The following is a 24,261-nucleotide window of genomic DNA, read 5'->3' as shown; positions in this document are numbered from 1 at the left end:
ATGTTTATTTTTATGTATGGATTGCTTGAGTTGATACCAACATCTGGTGAAAATTTCAAGTCAACAACACCTTTAGAAATATATTTACTGAGAAAAATGGTGACGTGTTCAATACTTATTTTACCCGCTGTGTGTGTGTGTGTGTGTGTGTGTGTGTGTGTGTGTGTGTGTATATATATACATATATAAACCTTAAATGTATTTATTTAAATATTATTATTTATTAATGTTTTCATTAAGTTTAACTTGAAGTACTAAGTTAACTAAAACGAATAAATAAAAGTTAATGCAAATCATGTAGACATTAAAAACAAATGAATAAAAATGGCAATCACACAACAAAAATACTGCATCAAAATACTAAAGTAAGACTGGTATATTTGGATATGTTATTATATTTTCTTGTTATTTGAAATGAACATGAACATTTGGCACATTTGTGTTAAACTAGATTTTTCCCTTATCTTTATCATGGGCATTTTTAAATGTCATTGACTCATAAATGGAAATGATTATACAGCAACACGAGACCAGGAAGAAATGATGGGTTCAGGTTGCACAGATCCAGTTGAACGCAATAAATTTTACAACATTGACAATAAGTTACTTTGTGAACTTTGGCCTTATTTCTAGCCTTGAGCTTAAAGAAAGAGTTGGTCCGGAAACATTTCACAGAGCTTGTGTGTGACTTTAGTTTTTGAAGTTGAAATGAGACAGAGAGTGGATGTTATTGTCGTCTCCAGGTGGCTCTGAAAGTGGATGAGGGCGCTGAATACAGTGTGTTGTGAGTCAACAAGTACAGCTGGTGGGTGACTTTGTAGTGATCTTGCTCTGATGTGACATTCACGGACCCTGAGGCTGTTTGCACTGCCAGACTGGTTTCAGGAGAAATGATGGTGGACTTACACAGAAGTGTCTACTCTGCTCACAGTTTGGCAGCAGGGATCTAATTTCAGGTCCATGTTTTTGACCTGGATGTGGGCTGATACTCTGGGAATGTGACCTACTGTACCTGTTCTGGGTGACCTTCTAGTATCTGAAGTCATCATACTTTTTAACTGTGAAAACATGGCTAGTTCTTGTCTTGTCACACCAAGGACAAACCTAGCCTATATAGATATGGCCCAGCTCTCCCACACTGACATTGCTCAGATCCAATAGCTGCAGTGATTTCTCTGACCTGTCAAGGTGTAGTGAGCAAGGCAGCTGAGTTATCTGACACATTATGACTTAAGGCCAGAAAACAGATCTGGAGTAGATCAGTTAGCTACTTGACTGACGGATCATAAATTAAAAACCAAACTAAAGTTTGGTGGCTTTTAGTCCATATTTTTTCCAGTTTAACAGCGTAAATAATTTCTGTCTTGTTTTTCCTTGACAAGAACTGTGTTTATTTCAATGCATAATACCTTTGTGATCACATCAATGGGGGTATTCATATTTCAACCCTCTACATGTTGACTAAATCTTCTCTCTGTGCCACTAAATGATGTCTAATATTAGCCAGTGGCTAATAAATTCTCCGATTTTACTCGCCAGTTTGTTAGCTGGAGGCTAAGTATAAGTTTAGCTCAGATTGATTAGCTCAGTCTGACTGAGGGCTTCAGAGTTTCTCTCTCCATCAAGCGATCTGTGATATTTCTCAGTTCATCTCAATGGATGCACACTGTACCTGTGTTTGACGTACTGTAAACTCTCCTCGCCGTTGCTTTGGTGAGAGCAGAGAGAGCGAGAGATTCTTACAGACGTGCAGAATTGACGCACTACATGTAAATGTAAGTAGAAGAAACTATTTCCTAGAGACATCAGTGGTGTTGGTATCAGTTACACTTGCAGTCAGTCTTGTGATTTGTGATTGATTGACAGATTTGTGTCCGAGCTATGTGATATCTCATGTGATATCTAACAAGGATAAATTGTAATTAATATTATTAATTAAAATCAATGGTAATTTTCCATCACTTACCAAAAGCTCAGATTTGTATTTTATTTATATTTTTGATGAGGCGCAATTAATTGTATGATACAACAAACACTACTACATTTTTTAATTAAATTTTGCACACACACAAAAAAAGTTACAATTTCACCTCACAAATGTAATTTTCAATGTGTAAGTGCATATCTATATATACTATTTTTCCCGGTATATTATCTTTAAACATTTTGATATTTCTAAATTAGGCAATAAAAAAAATGTTCAGAGTTTGTCAGTATTGTAGACCCCAGTCATGCATTCTGCTGTGTTTCTTCCTCAGCAGTGAAATGGATGATGGGAAGCCGGTGTGGGCGCCTCACCCTGCGGATGGGTTCCAGCTGGGAAGAATCATCGACATCAGTTCTGATAGTCTGACCATCGAACCTCTCAACCAGAGAGGGAAGGTGAGCAGGAGCGTCTGCAAAAATACACAGTGTCACTTGTTAAGGCTGAAACACACCGCACACAAGTACACAAACACACATGCTTCCAGTTTGCATTTAATATGTGACAGAATGCCATTCATAATGCAATGTAAGCACTATATAAATGCTCTTCTATGCTCAGTTTTCTTTTAAGGTAGAGACAGACTGATAATTGGTTTGTACTTGTAATGATATTATGTTATAAAATTCTCATAGTAATATTACCGTTACTTTTAAATTTTGTGCCAATTTTACCCATTACGAAACACTGAAAACATTTTTTTCATGCATAACTTTGTAAATCTACTGCTCATTTTATCTAAATTTGAGAATGTGAATTTGTAAAGAAAGTAAACTTTTCTAAACTTTTCTAAATTTATGGTGGCAAGAAAGTAAGATACTGTACCTCAAAATGATGACAAGAAAACATGTCTTTCTTCTTGATAATGAATCAATTGGTATTTTAAATGACATATTCTAATAAATCCTTCATTCACTGAACTCCCTGAATCCATCAGGACGGTTAATAAATCATTATATGACTGACACCTGAGCTGAAAGTTGTCATTGCTTATAGCCTTGTCCATCTTGAAATGTTGGAATGCACATCTTGGAGCTTTATGAAACTTTATATCAAAAAAGCTTTAAGCATTACTGGCTCATTGTTCATCTGAATGTAGTTTTAATGTTTTATTTGAATATATATCTTAAATTACGTTGTCATGAACACTTAGTTATGTTTTTACAAACCTTAAGTACACAAAACTTCATTTCAAGACGGTCGCCATTAAAAATAATGAGGGAAGGGTTAACGGGAGAGACAGTTCTGTAGAAAACGCAGGAAGACAAACGTGACCTATACCTCAGGCTGGAAATATAAGTGCTCTCTCACTTACTAGTTGTCAAGGAACACCAGTGAACATCGTAATTAAAAACTATATTCCCAAATGAAAGTTTGGATGATTTAATAGCTTTTATTAAAATGTTTTTGACATAAGGACAAGGAACTGCTAATATGATCTCATAATGAAGGTACTCACATTTGCTCTCCTGTTCTGTTTCTGTCAGAAACATTTTTGCACTTCACAGATTCTTTGCAGAATGATTTAAACTCTTCGGATGAATGCTTCTGTTTTCAGAGCCACTGCAAACACATCCTGTTGCCCATATGGAGTCTGGCCTTCTCTGGAGCTTGACAAAGATTACAGTAGCAATAGCTCTGTGTGTGTGTGTGTGTGTGTATGTGTTTTCACATGTGACAACTACAAGACAGAGTGTTGTGCGCAGCATTACATCTAGCCCATGTGATTTGTGTGCAGTGTGATGTCCCCAGGATGTGAAAGCACAATGGGCAGTCTGTTGACACGCTACAAATGTGTGTGTGTGTGTAGTACACACTACTGTCTGATATTAGAACAGAAGCATGGAGGTGGAATATGTAAAACAGCAACCTTCAATCTTGCATTTGACATGTTTGCTATGGAAAGCATCAATATTGCTTTTCTCTAATCGCACATATTAAAGGGACAGTTCACCCAAAAATTAACTGAATTGGTGTTACTCACCCTCATGTTGTTCCAATTATCTAAGGCTTTTGTTCATCCTAAAAAAACAATTTAATATATTTTTTATGAAACCTAAGAGATTATTGCCCCTTTATTGACAGGCCATGCAACCAAAATTTTTTGCATCAGTAAGTTCAAAAAATATCATAAAAGTTATGCAAATTAAGGTCTTCTGAAGAGACACAATGGCTTTATATGATGAACAGATTTAATTTGATTTATTTACACATTTAAATTAATCCACACGCATACATAGAGCACATCAAATTAAGGCTGTAACCTTGGCTTTAACATGGGGGACCAGTGGAGGGTCTCACATGTTGCATTACATATATTACAATATCTTTATTTGAGTTTAGCATTGATTTTAACATGAGTTTTTTGTTTGGAAAGACATGAGGATGATTAAAGCATGTAACTAACACAAGTTGTCATGTTTTCAGCATGCTGTGCGTTTAACATTAAACTCATTGTGTTCCAGAATTTTCAAGCTCCTGTCAATCAAGTCTTCCCTGCTGAAGATGATGTCAACAAACATGTGGAGGACAACTGTAAGTGTTACTGTGTTTGAGATCTTCATGGTATGTTTTGGTTAAAATGACAGCATTGACTAATGATTTCACCTGTATGTTACAGGCTCACTGATGTACTTGAATGAAGCCACGCTACTAAATAATGTCCGTGTGCGCTATAGTAAAGATAAGATTTATGTGAGTATTTATTCTGTTGCAAATGTTGTCATGAAGATTCTGTATGTCCCCTGTGCTTTATGTTATCCACCCTATATGGCAAGATGTCTTGAGTACTGTGGCTGAGAGAGCTCAACTCGCTGCAAATGAAAAAAGACATGCAAATGGAAAAAAAAAAGACCTGCAAATTAAGAAAACATCTTTATCAGTTTGACTTGCAACATAACCAAATACAGAAACGCGCTACAAATGCTCGCAATACAACCAAATACAAAAACACTTTGCAAATACTTGCAACCCAACCAAATACAGAAACTTTCTGCAACACAATCAAATACAGAAACGCTCTGCAAATACTCGAACACAACAAAATATAGAAACAATCTGCAAATACTCACAACACAACCAAATACAGAAATGCTCTGCTAATACTCACAACACAACCAAACACAGAAATGGTCTGCAAATACTCACAACACAACCAAACACAGAAATGGTCTGCAAATACTCACAACACAACCAAACACAGAAATGGTCTGCAAATACTCACAACACAACCAAATACAGAAATGCTCTGCTAATACTCACAACACAACCAAACACAGAAATGGTCTGCAAATACTTGCAACACAACCAAATAGACAAACGCTCTGCAAATACTCGCAACACAACCAAATACAGAAACGATCTGCAAATACTCGCAACACAACCAAATACGGAAACGTTCTGCAAATGCTCGCAACACAACCAAATACAGAAACGATCTGCAAATACTCGAAACACAACCAAATACAGAAACGATCTGCAAATACTCGAAACACAACCAAATACAGAAACGATCTGCAAATACTCGAAACACAACCAAATACAGAAACGATCTGCAAATACTCGAAACACAACCAAATACAGAAACAATCTGCAAATACTCGAAACACAACCAAATACAGAAACGCTCTGCAAATACTCGCAACACAGCCAAATACAGAAACATTCAGCAAAACACAATCAAATACAGAAACGCGCTGCAAATATGCAGTTTAAGATAATCGCAACAAGTGACAAACATGGCTGGGACACTTGTGTCTACTCTGAAAGGTGATATTTTGTTTATTTTAACATCCTTATCATGTGATTCCTTTACTTTTTTTTATATTATTAGCCTAAATAAGCTGACGAAATACATAATTAGTGTAACTGTAAAACGTTGCATTAAGGTATGTAAGTTGGCTAACTTTTTCTTTCCAAAAATTAACCATGGTTTTAATATAAAAACCAAAACAAACTATGTTAACCATTTTTCAGCTTTAGTTTAGTAAAGGTTTAGTAACCAAAGTGTTTTTGTTTGTTTGTTGTTGGTTTTTTTTGCCGTTTTTATTACCATTTGTACACAGTAAAATATCTGAGTGTTACTTAATATGGTAAGTGTAGCAAAACCATTCACTTTCGTAAGGGTTCCGATGCATTCTGGTATTTGGTTGTGTTGTGAGTATTTGTTGCACATGTGCTATCAAAATGAAGATGAAGTTTTCTTTATTTCCTGTTGTGTTTTTATTATTATTATTATTTGCATTGATTTCTTGAGTTGTAGTGTTGAGCTCTCTAGGCCACCGTACTTGAGCCCACAGTATAATTTGCTTGTTTTCTAATGAAAAGTAAATTTCATAATCAGCACAGTCCGCTAATACCTGTGTGCTGCCTGATTTTTTTTTTTCTCTTTACATAGATTTGTACATGAACAGCATTGTATGTGCAAGTTACTCAACGCTTATATGTATAGTTTCACTGTGTATTGCATACATCATCTGGACGTGTGGTGAATAGCGTATACGTTAAAAGTTTGTGAAATGAAGCAGCATGCAAAACAAACAAACAGAAAGGAAAAACCTAGGCATAAATATACCCAGGCCTTTAGTGTCACCAGAAGACCGCTTCAACTTTCCGAAGACACAGTTGCTTCATAGTGAATTTCCTAAATGAGAAAAAAAACTATATATATATTTATATTATTAAATAGGCCAATAAATTCGATAATTCTATAAATTTTTGATACATTTTTATATTCATTTATTTAAAAAAAATACACCGCCTCTCAAAAGTGTTTTTAGGATAATTATTTATTTTTGATCTTGTTATCATAATGAAGAAAAATGCCTTTGTGTTGCAGACGTTTGTTGCAAACATCCTGATTGCTGTGAATCCATATTTTGAGATTCCCAAGCTGTATTCTCCAGAGACCATTAAACAGTACCAGGGCCGATCGCTGGGCACGCTGCCTCCTCACGTCTATGCAATTGGTAAGCAAGGGCTGCAAAAAAAAGCATAGACCGTTTATGTGTGGGTGGGCCTACGTATATGCTAAATTTAATGCAGAGGCAGTGAAATTAAGGCTTCTCAGTCATGGTCAAAAATATATACTACTAGCTTGTATACATGTTAATATTCCATGTATCTGTTTGTATTTTTTATGTTTTTATTTGTTATATTTAGCGGATAAAGCTTATCGTGACATGAAGGTGTTGAAGATGAGTCAGTCCATCATTGTGTCGGGAGAGTCAGGAGCCGGAAAAACTGAAAACACCAAGTTTGTTCTCAGGTATAGAAAGGTCTTAATATTATATACTGCATCATTAATAAAAAGTTAATAATAGAAGGCTAAGCATGTCTGTGTAATCCTTTATTCTTTACTTGTTTTATTCAGTTACGCTTTCCTCTCACAGGTACTTAACTACATCTTATGGTACAGGTCAAGACATTGATGAAAGAATAGTTGAAGGTACGTTTGAAGGACTTTACTATACTAATATACATTTGTACTCCACTATACTGTTATTACAGTAATGGAAAATATAGAAAATAAGGCTATTTTCTGTTTGTTTCTAGCCAACCCTCTGCTCGAGGCGTTTGGAAATGCCAAAACTGTCCGAAACAACAACAGCAGTCGCTTTGGGAAGTTTGTGGAGATTCACTTTAATGAAAAGGTTTGTTTTGTACAAAATCCTCTCTACAAACACAAAACTGTGAAGCTTTTTAAATAAAAATGTACAATTTTAGCTTATCAAGGACTATTACAAAAACACCCATGACTAAAAGATCCCTGGAGTCCCCACAATAAATACAATTACAAAAGCTATCAAACACAAGAGAAAACACTCATTTATATATATATATATATATATATATATATATATATATATATATATATATATATATATATATATATATATATATATATATATATATATATATATATATAAAGGGCCCCCACCTCTCTATCATGCTCCAACTACAACAGTTGGGAAAATAGGAGCCAAAATAAGCAGAACACCAACTAAGATCACAAATGAATCAACCTTAAACATAGTATCTACAACAATTGTCTAGTGTACCGATCACCACGTGTAAAGCACTATAGTTAACATTATGCCAGCTCAACGTCAAGGACACCATGAAAGCAGGGATCCCATGAGTCCAGGCTTCAGGAGACATAAATACAGCAACAACCACTCTCATGATCAATCATGTCATCCCTCATTAGCCATTCCACCTGTAATCAATACAGCTAGAGCGTAAAGACGGAGCGGATACACACAACAGTTGTACGCAATACACACCCAAAATTACTATTCAAACACATCCATAAATAACTCTGAGTTTGGGATGAAATCTCACTATTAACTTACCACCAAAAGATGCTAACAGTTTAGGGGAAGGAAGTGAAGATGAAACCATTGCAGATAGCCGGGAGGGTGAGAGTGAGCGTAGGTTACATCGAAAGATGACATGTGGAGGGGTAAGTGATGTGTCAGGGACCATGTTGAGGATAAGAGTGAGGAGGAAGTGTTTCGACGTGTGCAGTGGAGTAACCAGAACATGATCAGTGGAGCAGTGTTGTGTATAAATAAGGTCCAGTTGGTTGCCTAATTTGTGAGTAGCCGTAGTTGACACTCGGTTGAGGTCATAAGAGGCAAGCAGAGTGTGGAAATTGAACAAAGGCCTTCTAAAGTGAATCGATGCATTTTTTAAAGAAAAATATCCATATTCTAAACGTAATAATCACTTTATTGTAGCGTGCGCCAACAGTTGTACTTGGAAGCAGCTCCGGGCGGATGATGTATGGAGGTCAGTTATGCGCATGTTATGTTCATAACATAAACTTGTGTGTATTTGACATTTAAGTGCAGTAAGACATGAAAGAAAAAATGGTAGATCAGAAGTTTAAACCATAGACTTTATAAAAACATGGACATAGTGTCCGTGACGTCACCCATTGGTTTCCGAAGAGAGTTTTTGAAACCAAAAGTGGGCGTGCCATCTTGACATTGTGTCACTCCAAAGTAATCGAAAATGGGCAAAAAGGTGGGAGCTGGTTGCTGAAGCCACGCCCACCTAGCACGACGGCGGTGTCAGTAGTGGCACACCACCTGTCACTCAAGTGACCACGCCATTAATTATGCAGAACTTTAAGGCTTAATATAATTAAAAAGGATGAGTTATTAAAAATTCCACCCCCCTCACAATTGTCATGAAGGACAAAATTAGCTATATAGACCAAAATCATTTTTTGCACCAGGCTGTAAACGTTTTTTCTGCTGTAAAGTTGGGGATTTTAACATGGGAAGTCTATGGGATTGACTCCCTTTTGCAGCCAGCCTCAAGCGGCCAGTCGATGAATTGCAGCTTCAATCACTTCCTTATTGGATTCACGAGAGAGAGCGGGAGGTTGCCGCTCGGTTTAAACTGATATGGCTTTAAAACAAATGATTTCGGTAGACCTGATAGACATGATAATCAATACCAATCACATGTTTTTTTTTAGCAGATTATCTGAGTGACGACCTGTAAAGGCAGCCCTATTCTGAAAAAGGGGACAGGGAAGAGCAGTTCATTTGCATACAAAGAGATATACTCTGAAACAGCCTGTTTCTGCTTCCACTCAAAATAGACATTTTTAAATTATATAATAAATGATCTGTGAGGTGTTTTGAGCTTAAACTTAACAGACATTCTGGGGACTTCTGAGACTTATTGGGGTCACTTTATCTACAGCGATATCGTTGACTTGATTGCACAGACACTATTTAACTGAACAGAGATGATGACATCACTGAATTCAATGATGAACTGCCTTTAACTATCATTTTGCATTATCGACACATTGTTTTCCTAATGAATGTTGTTCAGTTGCTTTGACACAATGTATTTTGTTTAAAGCGCTATATAAATAAAGGTGACTTGACTTGATTTGACTTATTATTACATTCATATTACATCTTGTAAAAAGGGGCATGATAGGTGCCCTTTAATAGTGAGAACTGATCCCTAAACTAAGTTTGTTATGTTGTACACAGAATGCAACTCCATATGATGTTGCTGTTGTTGCAATGTGTGGATTTGTACATTTAACTAGTTACATGTTTATTGAACACTGATTTGTTTTCCAGAATGCAGTAGTAGGTGGTTTCGTGTCCCATTACCTGCTGGAGAAGTCCCGTATCTGCACGCAGGGCCAGGAGGAGAGGAACTATCACATCTTCTACAGGCTGTGTGCTGGAGCTCCTGAAGACATCAAGGAGAAGTTCCACCTCAGCTCTCCAGACTGCTTCAGGGTTTGTGAACTCTGTGTCTCATCAGTCTTACACATACACTTACACTTTTACTTCTGTAGAATGGCCAGTGAGTGATTTCACAGACTCAGTAAAGACATTAACAAGCACCATGGCATTTACTTTGACATTTTTCAGTTAGGGGTGCTCCGATCAGGATTTTTGAGGCCGATCACAGAAAGCAGTAACTGCCGATACGATCACCGATAGCATGCCGATTATCGGCCGATAGTGATCGGTTGCCGATCAATCGGAGCTTGAGTTTCAATTAAGGTTGACACATTTATGAGTGTGATCATCCAAAGTGCTGAAAAATGTAGATTAATTCTTGACTGTCTGCCAGATGTTCTTTTTCTGAACATTTCTTGTGTATATTTTCTATTTAATCCAGTATCTAAGTCGAGGATGCACAAGGTACTTTTCTACCAAGGATTCAGACAAGCTGGTACCTCAAAACCGCAAGAGTCCAGAGGTAAGGCATTTATTTTCAATTCATTCTCTGTATAATCTGAGAGACTGCCACCAATTTGTTTTCATTAGTATGAATGGGGAAAAACTGATTGTGGACATGAGGCAAGACACTAAAGACAAAAACATTGTTGGTCACACTTTATTTTAAGGTCCAATTCTTACTATTAACAAACCATTAACTATGACTTTTGCCTCATTAAACTCCTAATTTGCTGCTTATTAATAGTTAATAAGGTAGTTTTTAAGTTTAGGATTTGGGGAGGATTAGGGATATATAATATGTTCATTCAGAATATGTGGTTTATAAGTACTAATAATCAGCCTATATGCTAGTAATATGCAGGCTTCTATGCAACTAGTTAATATTGAGAATTGGTCCCTAAAGTGTTACCACACTGTTTTATCATGCATTTGTAAATTTTGAGGTTTTGGGCTATTTAGATTTGTATAAACTGTTGTTTCAGGCCACTGGAAAGAAAACACTCAAAATACACATTGCAGTTTATCAATTTGTGCCTGTACAAAATGTGTCTTTAAAGGCCGTTTTCTCAAAATTATTATTTTTTTCTCTTGCACAAATCCAGTTCCATTAGTTTTATTCATGTTTACATTCTGAAGGTTTTTACAGAACGATTTGTACATATTCATATTTTATACAAAGTTTTTTCTAAAAAAATATGGTGATTATTATTTTGTATTTTTTTTTCTGGATGTATTCTGACAGTATTTTCTGATTAATGGAGTGATAAACAGAGAGATCCAAAATGTTGAAATGTCCAAAATGTCAACAAAATTATTTAAATAATGACTCATTTGCATTTAAACATAATTTCAGGGAACTTGTAATTGCTATGCTTAATGTAATCAATCAGTTGGGGAAGTATGGTGATATCTGTTCTGTTATTTTTACACTGATCTATATATATCATGTATATATCATGTATGTATAATGTATATGTATGTTTTGGATCATGGGACAGTAGGTGATTGGTGTGGTGGTAGAATAGGTTTTGAAGGGTCAGTCAAAGGTCCAGGTGGATGTGGTTCTGGTTTTATGGCAGCATTAATTCATCATGAGTGATTCAGATTGTCCTATGCAAGCATTTACACTTGTGTTTGGTTGCTGGTCTACAGCTTGATTTTAATTCTCTGATACTAGGCCTCTTGTTAATGACTGTATATTGTGTGTAATTCAAGCATGATTGTTCATACTAATCAAATCACTTCACTAATCATTTGTAACATCATTGTCTGTGGTTGTGTGTTTGTGTGTATCTGATACATCACAGGATGAGAAGGTGAATATGTGCGCTGTGCAATCAGAGGGGCTTTGCTTTTCTTTTCTACTTTTGTCATTTAAATACTACATGACCTGGGTCCAATGTGTTTCATGGTTTGTTATACTTAACATCCTTAACTTGTGGACTTGTGTATTGCATGGAAAGTGGTTTTTATTTAATTTAACCAATCTCTTATGTTAACAAACCTAAAGGAATATTCTGGTTTCAATATTAGTCAATTTCGTTAAATGTGTCCTTTCCTTAAAAAAAAAGGAAAAAACTGCATAACTTTGTATAAAGTTATATCCTATACTGTAACATTTCTGTGCCATTTCCATGTAATACTTGAAAAAAAAGCATATGAAATATATTTGACCCAGATCGTGTAAAAAGAAATAAAAATAAAATTGGGAAATTTACTTTCATTTCTTGGGAGCGAAACTGTCATTCCCCTCCACTGTTTTGACTTTTCCTAAGGTAATGGGATATTGTTCTCTTAATATTGCTGTTTTTGTCACAAATAGTAGAATTACAGCAGGATCTAGTGCTCTTTTAAAATCCACCACATTGAAGTAAAAGATATTAATGATGTACTGTGACACTCTTGCTATGCTGCAAATTTTCGTGTCCATCATCATTATCTGCTCCTCTCACAAGACACATTTGTCTTTAGCAGCTGCATTTGTGTACCAAAATACCTTCAGCTTCCTTTCAAGTGTTTTTGAACAAAATGCTATTCAAAATGAAACTATTGGCTATAGTTTTGGCTCAGTTTTATCAAGCATCTGGGGGATGTCTCTGCCATTAAAAAGTATCCACAGCGTTACATCAGACTCGTGATTGTTATGAGGAGTTGGGAATTTAGTGAAAACCATGATACTAGTAATAGAGTTTATCTGTGGCTGTCACCAAAGGTATCACACCTAAAATGTACAACTCCCAGTCCACAAGCAGTTTATGATGAGGAACGAACAGTGATAAATCCTCCCAGCATGTCACTGCCGCAAAACTACATTTTTATAAGCTGTCGACCCCAAAAAATGGATCTCAAAAGTAAAGCACAATGTTTCATATTACTCTGAGAACTACGCCCACTGGAGGGAAACATAATTGCCAACAGTAACCATTTTTAATTTATAGCAACGTCAATGGATTAATACCAACATATTTGAACCTGAGAAGAGGAGATATATTTAGAAACTAAATGTTATTGGTCTATGTCACTGCCCCTTTTCCTTACCTTCCTTTTGTTTAAGAAATGACAAAGTCCGTGAGCATTGGATTGCTTTTCCCAGTGTGGGCATGGCCTAAATGTGCTCTGTCTCTATAGGCGATATTTCCACTGCATGGTACGACTCTGCTCGGGTGGGTTTGCGTTTCCACTTCAGTTTAGTACCGCTTTAGAGTGGGCAGCACTAAGTTGCATTGGATCCTTTGTAGTGATGATACTCTCCGGCCAATCAGTGATCAGCAGGGTTTACACATCACATTTTGGTAATGGTACTGAAGAAAGTAGCAGGTACTGTACCCAGTGGAAACCCCCCCAGAAGTGAACCGAACCGTGCCGTAGCATGCAGTGGAAATGAGCCATATCATGAGTTTCACGATGTAGCGTTGTGGATACATTTGAATGATTGTGTTCCCCACCATCAAACTGATGAAGCTGCTTGATACACGACATGGTTAAAACGATGTGCTGATGAACGGGTCATGGTTGGTTTTCCCAAAAGCATCGCAAGCCTCAGTACATCGTAGTTTCACCCATTACCACCAGTGGAGCTATGATCAACTTAAGCTTCCCATGCTTTTGGGAAACGCAGCCAAGTTGAGTTTCTTCTAGCAGTCAGGCTCCTGGATGAACTCCCAGGTTTCTCTTCTGAGTCTAACTTGAGCGTTGCTCCTCAGCATCTGAAGGCAGGTCCTCTGAAAGACCCTCTGCTGGATGATCATGCAGACTTTAACAGAATGTGTGTGGCAATGAAGAAGATCGGTCTGGATGACACGGAGAAGCTCAACATGTTCAGGGTGGTGGCTGGGGTTCTGCACCTCGGAAACATTGATTTCGAGGAGGCTGGAAGCACCTCAGGTAAACCGAGAGCTTCAGTTATTAAACACACACACTGTTTTGGTACTAACAATTAAAATACTCTTGCCAACAACTTGTGTGATTATTAATTTAAAGAAGATGACAGTAAAACTAATCTAGGCTTTAACATGATCTACAAACTTGGAGGATTTATACATTTATATCCAACTGTTTAGTTTGGAGAAAAATTGGTTCGTTACCAGTCAGACAAAATATGCTGATGTGGTTATATAAAAAAATGGATGTTATATTTTACATAAAAGCCCAAGCTAATTGTGGATTAGTGATCTCTAAAACTAAAAAATAAAAATTTTGTTAATTGAAATAAAAAATAAATAAAATATGAAAGATGAAAAATGTGAGCTTAAAAAATTTAAACTTATTTAATTTTAGTTATTTGCCAAAGCAACATTTCTAATTTATATTAAAGTTGAAGTACTACAGTACTAAAACTAAAGCTAAATATTAATATTAAAAAAAGAATAAAAATTACGGAAAGTACATAAAAACAAAAAATGAAAGCTGAAAATATGAAATTAATAGCTTATTGATATATACTATAGTATATAAATGACACAATATATTATAAAATAACTAGTGTTACCAAATGTTTCATAGTTTAAGAGGACTGTTCACACAACAGCGGCTTATTAAAGGGACTAAATAATACATTGCCTATTTTTATAATACAAAAACATTTCTTTAAGGGTTTGATTTATTAAACACATGTAACATTACTATGGTAATCTAAAATCGCAAGTCAATGGGAAGTTGTGGTCATGATAGAAATTGTATTTGTGTGGTGGGTTGAGAATGGTTTGAGAAATCCATAAGCGTATGCTTTTACATATAGGGTTAAAAAATAATAAATTCATTACTCAGCACTTGAGCGTAAATTGCATAGGATTTCCCTCACTATAAGCATAAGTCCACATTAGCCATTAGCTTAGTTATAAACCACATGTTGATGAAAATGAAGAAGAAAGCTAACATGTTGATATTTACTGACTGGTGTTCAGGAGGCTGTGTCTTGAAGAAGACGTGTGCCCAGCCGTTAGTGTTCTGTGCGGAGCTGTTGGGTCTGGATGAGGAGGATCTGAGGGTCAGTCTGACCACCAGAGTCATGCACACCACCGCAGGGGGCGCTAAAGGCACCGCCATCAAGTAAGAGCCGCTCGTGTCGCGTCTTCAGCTGAACTGAGAGTCCAGTGGATAGCCGTTCAGCTTGTTGTCTTCTGTAGGGTTCCTCTGAAGGTGGAGCAGGCCAGCAGCGCTCGTGATGCTCTGGCTAAAGCCATCTACAGCCATCTCTTCGATCACGTGGTCACCAGGATCAACCAGTGCTTCCCCTTCGACTCGTCTGCTCACTTCATCGGTGTGCTGGACATCGCTGGCTTTGGTACAAGACCACCTATGCTCATTAATACACTTTTTGGAGTCCCCTAAGCCGTAAATGTCATGTAACTGGACAACCCTAACTCCTGCCTATACCAAACTCTCATTTTTGTCTTTCTTTTCCTCAGAGTATTTTGAGCACAACAGTTTTGAGCAGTTCTGCATTAACTACTGTAATGAGAAACTCCAGCAGTTCTTCAATGAGCGCATTCTCAAAGAGGTGAGAGTGCGTGCGTGTGTGCGTGTGTGCGTGCGTGTGTGTGTGTGTGTGTGTGTGTGTGTGTGTAAATCAGCTCATTTACTGCAGCTTCAGATGGGGCTCATCCGGTCAGAATTTACTGCCCTTTTCAGATGTCTTTGCCATTACTACAGTAAACACAGTAAATAAACATTTATATTACAGAAGATTTTGTTTTCAAATAAGTGCTGTTCTTTTCAACTCTCTATTGAGCATTTTTTTACACACACACACGCACACACACACACACACACACACACACACACACACACACACACACACACACATATATATATATATATATATATATATATATATATATATATATATATATATTATTGTAATTTTTTTCCTCAAGCATATTTAGCTGCAGTATTTTCTAAATGTGTATATCAACTCATTTTTCAACATGAAGTTGAAATCAACAGTTCAATTATATTGTTTCATCAAATTAAACAACACAAAAAAAGCACCAATAAATTGAAAATACTGAATCAAATTCAACACCTATACAGTGTAGCCATTTATGAAAGACAGCTTACACCAATTTTTTATTTTTTTTACAGTTGTGGGATTATAGCAAGAATTGCTTGTTATAAAGTTAGAATTGTGTGATATAAAGTTGCAGTTACCATATAAATATTTTTAGTAGCGGAAACTGTCTTCCATAGACATTTAGTAAAGCAAAAAAAAACTTTCTATTAAATTATTCATTCTTTCATTCGTTGTGTCTTTTTTTTTTTTTTGTACACTGTTACATGTATTTTAGTTTTTTGGCAAATTAACTTCGTTAACTGTGTTTCACTGTAAATAATTTCATTATTTTTTGCAAGGACAGTTTTATCTTAAACATATTTGGTGCTGAAATAATAAATGCTAAGTGTCTTTGTCTCAAAATTGGCCATTTTAAGGTATGAACCCGACTGATATTATGTCTGTTGTTTGTGTCTGGTTAACAGGAGCAGGAATTGTATCAAAAAGAAGGTCTGGGGGTCAATGAGGTCCATTACGTTGATAATCAGGACTGTATAGGTCTGTGTCTCATTAAACATGACTACACTACACTGATTTGATTGGCATATAGGGTATAAAAATGATACCTGCACCCTTCTATACACCAAATAAAATCAGAATGCAGAAACTTCTGACAGCTTGATGATTGAATGAATCTGCCTCTGCATCTTCTCCTGTTCAGACTTGGTGGAGGCGAAGTTAGTTGGCATCTTGGATATCTTGGATGAAGAGAACCGGTTACCTCAACCCAGCGACCAGCACTTCACTGACACCGTCCACAGCAAACACAAGGACCATTTCCGCCTGACTGTGAGTCACGCTTTACTCTACATCTCACTCTAGTTAAGAGGCTTCATTCTTCAGATCTGTCAACATCCCGCAGGTTCCCAGGAAGTCCAAGCTGACAGTGCACAGGAACGTCAGAGACGATGAGGGCTTCATCATTAGACACTTTGCTGGAGCAGTCTGCTATGAAACGGTACACACACACACCATTTAGGGAAACCGTAAATATCTCATCCTTAAGTCATCTAAGGTGTATTTGACTTTCTTCTTTCAGGTGAATTTGGTTATTTTAAAAATAGTCTTTGATCTTTCAAGCCGTTTGATGCAACTTAGCGGGTGTTGCACTCCATCGCTCCATGATCAAAAAATAACAGTTTTTTTTTCCCATTCAAAATGTGTTTATCAATTCAACTCATTAACTGTTTTATCAGAATTGTGACATACTGTATAAACACAATTGCAAGAAAAAAGTCTGAATTGTGAGATATAAACACAATTTCACAAAAAAAGTCAGAATTGTGAGATATAAACTCACAAATGTGAGAGAATAAGAGTCAGAATTGTGAGATATAAACACAATTGCAAAAAAAAGTCAGAATTGTAAGATACTGTATAAACACAATTGCGAGAAAAAAGTCTGAATTGTGAGATATAAACACAATTGCGAGAAAAAAGTCAGAATTGTGAGATATAAACACAATTGCACAAAAAAGTCAGAATTGTGAGATATAAACACAATTGCAAAAAAAAGTCAGAATTGTAAGATACTGTATAAACACAATTGCGAGAAAAAAGTCTGAATTGTGAGATATAAACACAATTGCGAGAAAAAAGTCTGAATTGTGCGATATAAACAATTGCAAGAAAAAAAGTCAGAATTGTGAGATACTGTATAAACACAATTGCACAAAAAAAGAGTTGTGAGATATAAACTCACAAATGTGAAAAAAGTCAGAATTGTGAGATATAAACTCACAAATGTGAAAAAAGTCAGAATTGTGAGATATAAACTCACAAATGTGAGAGAATAAGAGTCAGAATTGTGAGATATAAACACAATTGCACAAAAAAAGTCAGAATTGTGAGATATAAACACAATTGCACAAAATAAGTCAGAATTGTGAGATATAAACACAGTTGCAAAAAAAAGTCAGAATTGTGAGATACTGTATAAACACAATTGCGAGAAAAAAGTCAGAATTGTGAGATACTGTATAAACACAATTGCAAAAAAAAGTCAGAATTGTGAGATACTGTTTAAACACAATTGCAAAAAAAAGTCAGAATTGTGAGATACTGTATAAACACAATTGCGAGAAAAAAGTCAGAATTGTGAGATACTGTTTAAACACAATTGCAAAAAAAAGTCAAAATAGTGAGATACTGTATAAACACAATTGCGAGAAAAAGTCAGAATTGTGAGATACTGTTTAAACACAATTGCAAAAAAAGTCAGAATTGTGAGATACTGTATAAACACAATTGCGAGAAAAAACTCAGAATTGTGAGATACTGTATAAACACAATTGCGTGAAAAAGTCCGAATTATGAGATTTAAACACAATTGCAAGAAAAAAGTCAGAATTCTGAGATATAAACACAATTGTGAGAAAATAGTCCGAATTCTGAGATCTAAACACAATTGCGAGAAAAAAGTCAGAATTCTGAGATATAAACACAATTGTGAGAAAAAAGTCCGAATTCTGAGATATAAACACAATTGTGAGAAAAAAGTCAGAATTCTGAGATATAAACACAATTGTGAGAAAAAAGTCAGAATTCTGAGATATAAACACAATTGTGAGAAAAAAGTCAGAATTGTGAGAGATAAACTCGCAATTGTAAGAAAAAGTCACATTAAACTTTTTATTATTATTTTTTTTTCTTCAGTGGTGGAAACGTGCTTCCAGTTGATTCTTAAGTTGCTGTTAGAATGCTTTAGAATAAAAAAGTGACAGATATACTGAGCTCATATAAATTAAATTTTAAATGTAAAAAATAATTCCTATCATGGCATTTATTCCAAATGCAGCTTCTATGCCTCCATTAGTGTAAAGAAGGCTTTAAAATATTTTTTATATAAATAACTTATATTCTGTTGATTCAATTTCTGCTTTATCTTTGAATACTAAAACTGATTAGTGATTGAAAATGTATTTAATAAATGAAATAAAAACGGATACATGTAACAGAAAATCTACATTGTAACCAGCAAATCCATTGCAGAAGATAATTAACTAAATAAAACTAAACTAAAATGTAAAAATCTAATTGTGTAGTAGGGAGGGCGTTAACGGTTTAGTTAAAATCTTAACATGCCAGTAGCAGCCTGTGGAGTGAACTCTGATCGTCGCATTTTGAACCAAACCTTAAAATCATCTGCTTTCTAGAGAAGGAATAAAACATTTAGTTGTATGTGATATAGACATTTTTCCCATTCTCTTTCAGACTCGGTTTGTGGAGAAGAATAACGATGCTCTTCACACGTCCTTGGCGAGTCTGGTGAGCGAGTCGAAGGATAAATTCATCGGAGAGCTCTTCGAGAACTCCAACCACTCCAAAGACACCAAGCAGAAGGCCGGCAAACTGAGCTTCATCAGCGTAGGCAACAAATTCAAGGTCAGGCTCAAAGCCACTTAGTCTGACTGATGTTCAAGCAGGGTTCCTATTAAAAATAATAAAAACATATCTTACATGGTATAGCATAGGCCTTCATTCCCATTTATGAAGTCTTGGGGATGGAAAAACAGGTATTGCAATACAGCCTAATGTGATTATTAAACTTCAGAAGACTGTTATTTAATTAAAGGAACATGTGCACTGCACATTCATAGTCAAAACGTGGCACTGTTGCACAATATTTGTGGTTTCAGAGCAGTTCACATGAGTGTACACTGCTGTGTATAATCAAATGCTTGTGATCTACTATTGATGAATTATGACAGTGTTTGCTTTATGGTGTTTGTGATTGAAGTGTGCGTATTCTATTTTGATTACATATTAAACTGTATCTGGCATTTAATTCTGCACAAACTCTTCTCTCTGAACAGGTTCTGTCCCAACAGAAAGACTAAGATCATTATTTAGCCCATTCAATACAGAGAATTGACAAGTATCACCACGATTATTTTTTGCATGCGTTTCATATTGCTAGGCCTTATCATACATATTCATATATTAGTGATCCAAACTTTTGGTTGGTTGACATGCATGCAAGGTCAAAAAACACTTTCGTTGTCTTATAATATACATTTATTTTAACCTTACTTGCTCAAAAACTCCCAAACGATTCGCTCAGCGATTAATTTTTCCAAACCCCTCCTTTGCGTGACACTAATCTGTGGTGATTGGTCAGATTGGATCATGCCTGATAAAGCAGTGTTTGTGAGCGCAGTGCTGCTTTGTGTACAGCGTGACCGGGGAAACTTAATCTTGGTTGCTCCAAAAGCAGCACCTTGTGACAAAAACTGAATTAGCATTTTCATTCAGACTAAGGTGAAAGACCAACAAGTGGGCGGGCAATAGACCAACGCTACTTTTGCGTCATCGAAGGTTAACGCCTCTTTTTTGGGGAAAACAAACGGATTCCCCTGATACAGAACTCGCTCTTAATTTCTTGATAGCAAAAATGGCAAAAACATACACACTCTCTTTGCGGGCAGAGGACTGTGAGAGGTATTTAATGAAGCTACTGGATACGGTGTTTACAGAGGTTTCCCTTTGAAATGGTCGAAAACTGGATTAATACCCCCACGCAGTGGCCAAATATGGACATCTAACGTTACCATTATCTCGTGGAATCACCATTTTGTCATTGACGATGAGGCCATGTCAAGAGGAGTCGGTGGTTTACTTGGATCATATTTCACTTGATTTCAGCTATTGACAGTTTTGTTGTAGTTAGAAATACGAAGCTGCTAGTAGCTACGTGATTAACGTTAGCTCTCATTAGGCATGCTACCTTGGCTGTTAACTGATTTTAAGTTTCAAAATATTAGCAGGCTATGACTAAACAATATAAATATTATACAATATCTGTTTGTAATTGTGTCTGACAGGCCTGTACACATCAGAAACAATGAAAAACAAAAGGTCCCTGGAGCGAGTTCTGTATAAGGAATCCGTTTGTTTTCCCCAAAAAAGAGGCGTTACCCTTCGAAGACGCCAAAGTAGCGTTGGTCTATATGATAATGTTTCATGTTGACGTCAACATGATGGACTGGTTTCAGTGATTCAGAGTCGACTCTTTCTTTTGAGAGCGTTAACTTTATACACGGTACACTTTCAGATTTAAAACTTTACTGGGTGTATTCATTCACTTAAAGGTAATTTTAAACTAATCCATAATAGGGGCACTGTAATGTTACTTGGACAGGCATAAAAAGCTTTACATTTGATACCCAGGTGGTGGTGTTTATTTTGATATATTTTTCTCTCACAGACGCAGCTGAATATTCTTCTGGAAAAGCTTCACAGTACTGTGAGTCATCAGGCCCTACTTTGATGTTTGGTGTTGTTTTCAGTTTTATCTAAATGCTGAATGTTCCCACATACCTGAGCTGGAAGCAATGACTTGGTCTTTGTGTTTTTTTGGTGTTTCAGGGTTCAAGTTTTGTCCGCTGTGTGAAGCCCAATCTGAAGATGGTCAGCCATCAGTTTGAGGGCGCTCAGATTCTGTCTCAACTACAGTGCTCAGGTTAACACACACACACACACACACATTGTTTCCTACAGGATTTTGATTGATGTGTCCTGAGGTGTGTTGTGAAAATCCAGCTAGAACTATTTTAGGTTGCATCCGCAGCATTTCAGTAGCTATTTATTATGAGTGAAGCTTTTATGACCTCATATTAAACTGAGAGGCTCCAGTGAAGTTTTTAATGTAACATTTATAAGTTGAGGTGAGGGAGGGAAGCTCATGCATTAACTATGATGCCTTTGGTCATCCTGTTTATAACTTTTAGTGTAATTGAAAAACCCTTTCACATTGTGGTTCGTGTATCTTTTTGCTGAGAGATCTGTACTGATTTTGATACAGAAGTAAACATAAAACAATATATAGGGAGATTAAGAGTGACAGCTGATCTTTATGTGCTTTTTCTGTAAGTAGCGTGTTACTGCGGACTGGCAGAGTATGATACTCTTATGAAGATCTCATTCATTTACAAGCTGTCAGAATTTCATCATACTTTTTGACCATATAATTATTATCATCTTCACCAAATGTCTCAGTCTGTACTCAGTTTGGGCGTCTGGATAACATGAAGGTGTTTTTCCTGATGTATCAAATATGATTTTTAACAAAAACACACTTGCAGACTTTCTTTGAAAGATTGTGTCTAAATAATCTATGAACTGTTTTATTTAAAAGAAGATTTCTGTTATTTCAGATGTCAGGCTTTGCGGAGTTTAAATTCCTCCAGACTGATTATTGAAGTGTCAAGGAACAAAGAGTGTTAGCTATCATCCCAGTTTTCTCGTCTTCAGGATCAGATCGATTGAGATTCTCCTTGGCATGTGTGCTGCTTGTCTGTTGTCTGACTGTGTGTGTGTGTGTGTGCTCAGGGATGGTGTCAGTGCTGGATCTGATGCAGGGCGGCTTCCCCTCTCGAGCGCCGTTCCACGAGCTCTACAACATGTACAAGCAGTACATGCCCGCCAAACTGACACGGCTTGACCCCAGACTCTTCTGCAAGGTGTGTGTCACACACAGTCAGTGTGAAATACATCTGCGGGATGATGTTTGTTCTGTGTGCTGGGAAAGCTTCCCAACAACTACTACACAGTGTGATAGCAAGTCACATCTTTCAAAACTGTTTTTTCTTTCCTCAACAGGCTTTGTTCAAAGCTCTCGGCCTGAATGAAAATGATTATAAATTTGGTTTGACAAAAGTTTTCTTCAGACCTGGAAAGGTGATGTATCTTCCTTATGATTTTTTTTTTTCTGTATCTCATGCATTTACCCCAAGACTATTTTTGGATAAAGAAAAGTGTAATATCATGGTGTAAAGTAGGTAACACTTTAGAAAAAGGTTCCATTAGTTAATGTTAGTTAATGTATTAATTAACATGAACAAACAATGAATAATACATTTATTACTGTATTTATTCATCTTCGTTAATGTTAGTTAATGAAAATACAGTTATTCATTGTTAGTTCATGGTAATTCACAGTGCATTAACTAATGTTAACAAGCACAACTTTTGATTTAAATAATGCATTAGTAAATGTTGAAATTAACATGAACTAAGACTTATAAATGCTGTAGAAGGATTGTTCTTGCTTAGTTCATCTGAACGAAAGTAGTTAACTAACATTAACTAATGGAACCTTATTCTAAAGTGTTACCATAAAGTATCATTTTGAAGAAAATGTCTCAATTAAAAAACATGAATGTTTCTAATAATATCTCAATGTTTTTCCAATGAAATATGAGCAACCCATCCATTAATTCTGATTGAATTTATCCTAATATACCTTTATGTGATGGAAATCTTGTCCTTTTTGTCTGATGGTGATCATAAATTGATGCAGTTTATTGACTTGTTTGATGTTGTCAGTTTGCGGAGTTTGATCAGATCATGAAGTCGGATCCAGATCATCTGGCTGAACTGGTGAAGCGTGTCAATAAATGGCTGATCTGCAGCCGCTGGAAGAAGGTGCAGTGGTGCGCCCTGTCCGTCATTAAACGTACGTCACACACAGAGGACATCCAGTTCTGCACAAATCAAGAAGGGAAAAAATTAGCCATTGGTCCACACTTTAAGATTCATTCTTTAGACTTACATAAACATCAACAGATGCATCTTGGGATGCTTAATACATTTTGCCTAGAAATAAAGCAATATGGATGCAAATAAATCAAAGAATAAATACAGAAATAAACACAAGAATAATTACAAGCAGTAAATAATTACAGAAATGAATATACCCTCCGTTTGAGTTGTTCATGTTGTTTTCTTGCTCTGTCAGTGAAAAACAAGATGCTGTACCGAGCCAAAGCCTGTATCCAGATGCAGAAGACCGTTCGCATGTGGCTGTGCAAGAGGAAACACAAACCCCGGTGGGCAGTACTTCTTCTCTTCTATGTTTCTTAGTGGCTTGCTGTCAGCTACTGCAAGAAATTATTTTGGCTCATGGGGTACAGCATAGCATTTAATATAAGTCTGGCAGGAAACTTTGTAAATAAACATTTAAAACATGCAAATATCTAGCTGTTTTTATACCTTAA

At 36.2% G+C, this 24,261-nt stretch overlaps 1 protein-coding gene across 5 annotated transcripts in view; it reads left to right on the top strand.

Annotated features, from left to right (window-relative positions):
- LOC127983896 (unconventional myosin-VI) overlaps window positions 1-24,261 on the top strand; it is a 55,775-nt gene that overhangs the window by 16,742 nt on the left and 14,772 nt on the right. For all 5 annotated transcript variants that reach the window (XM_052586281.1, XM_052586280.1, XM_052586278.1 and 2 more), the window contains exons 2-24: window positions 2,259-2,382; window positions 4,450-4,519; window positions 4,605-4,678; window positions 6,822-6,951; window positions 7,145-7,250; window positions 7,375-7,430; window positions 7,538-7,635; window positions 10,099-10,263; window positions 10,652-10,732; window positions 13,917-14,097; window positions 15,117-15,261; window positions 15,339-15,496; window positions 15,621-15,712; window positions 16,690-16,762; window positions 16,926-17,053; window positions 17,127-17,222; window positions 19,478-19,648; window positions 21,471-21,509; window positions 21,632-21,725; window positions 22,595-22,725; window positions 22,865-22,942; window positions 23,591-23,720; window positions 24,003-24,093. In XM_052586281.1, the coding sequence (XP_052442241.1) occupies window positions 2,266-2,382; window positions 4,450-4,519; window positions 4,605-4,678; window positions 6,822-6,951; window positions 7,145-7,250; window positions 7,375-7,430; window positions 7,538-7,635; window positions 10,099-10,263; window positions 10,652-10,732; window positions 13,917-14,097; window positions 15,117-15,261; window positions 15,339-15,496; window positions 15,621-15,712; window positions 16,690-16,762; window positions 16,926-17,053; window positions 17,127-17,222; window positions 19,478-19,648; window positions 21,471-21,509; window positions 21,632-21,725; window positions 22,595-22,725; window positions 22,865-22,942; window positions 23,591-23,720; window positions 24,003-24,093 (2,504 nt within the window). In that variant the 5' untranslated portion in view covers window positions 2,259-2,265. The remainder of the gene's footprint in view (window positions 1-2,258; window positions 2,383-4,449; window positions 4,520-4,604; window positions 4,679-6,821; window positions 6,952-7,144; window positions 7,251-7,374; window positions 7,431-7,537; window positions 7,636-10,098; window positions 10,264-10,651; window positions 10,733-13,916; window positions 14,098-15,116; window positions 15,262-15,338; window positions 15,497-15,620; window positions 15,713-16,689; window positions 16,763-16,925; window positions 17,054-17,126; window positions 17,223-19,477; window positions 19,649-21,470; window positions 21,510-21,631; window positions 21,726-22,594; window positions 22,726-22,864; window positions 22,943-23,590; window positions 23,721-24,002; window positions 24,094-24,261) is intronic.

Source organism: Carassius gibelio, chromosome B20 (genome assembly GCF_023724105.1).
Source record: "Carassius gibelio isolate Cgi1373 ecotype wild population from Czech Republic chromosome B20, carGib1.2-hapl.c, whole genome shotgun sequence".
Lineage (NCBI taxonomy): Eukaryota > Metazoa > Chordata > Actinopteri > Cypriniformes > Cyprinidae > Carassius > Carassius gibelio.
Note: the sequence above shows the minus strand (reverse complement) of the source record. Positions and strands in the feature narration are given on the sequence as shown.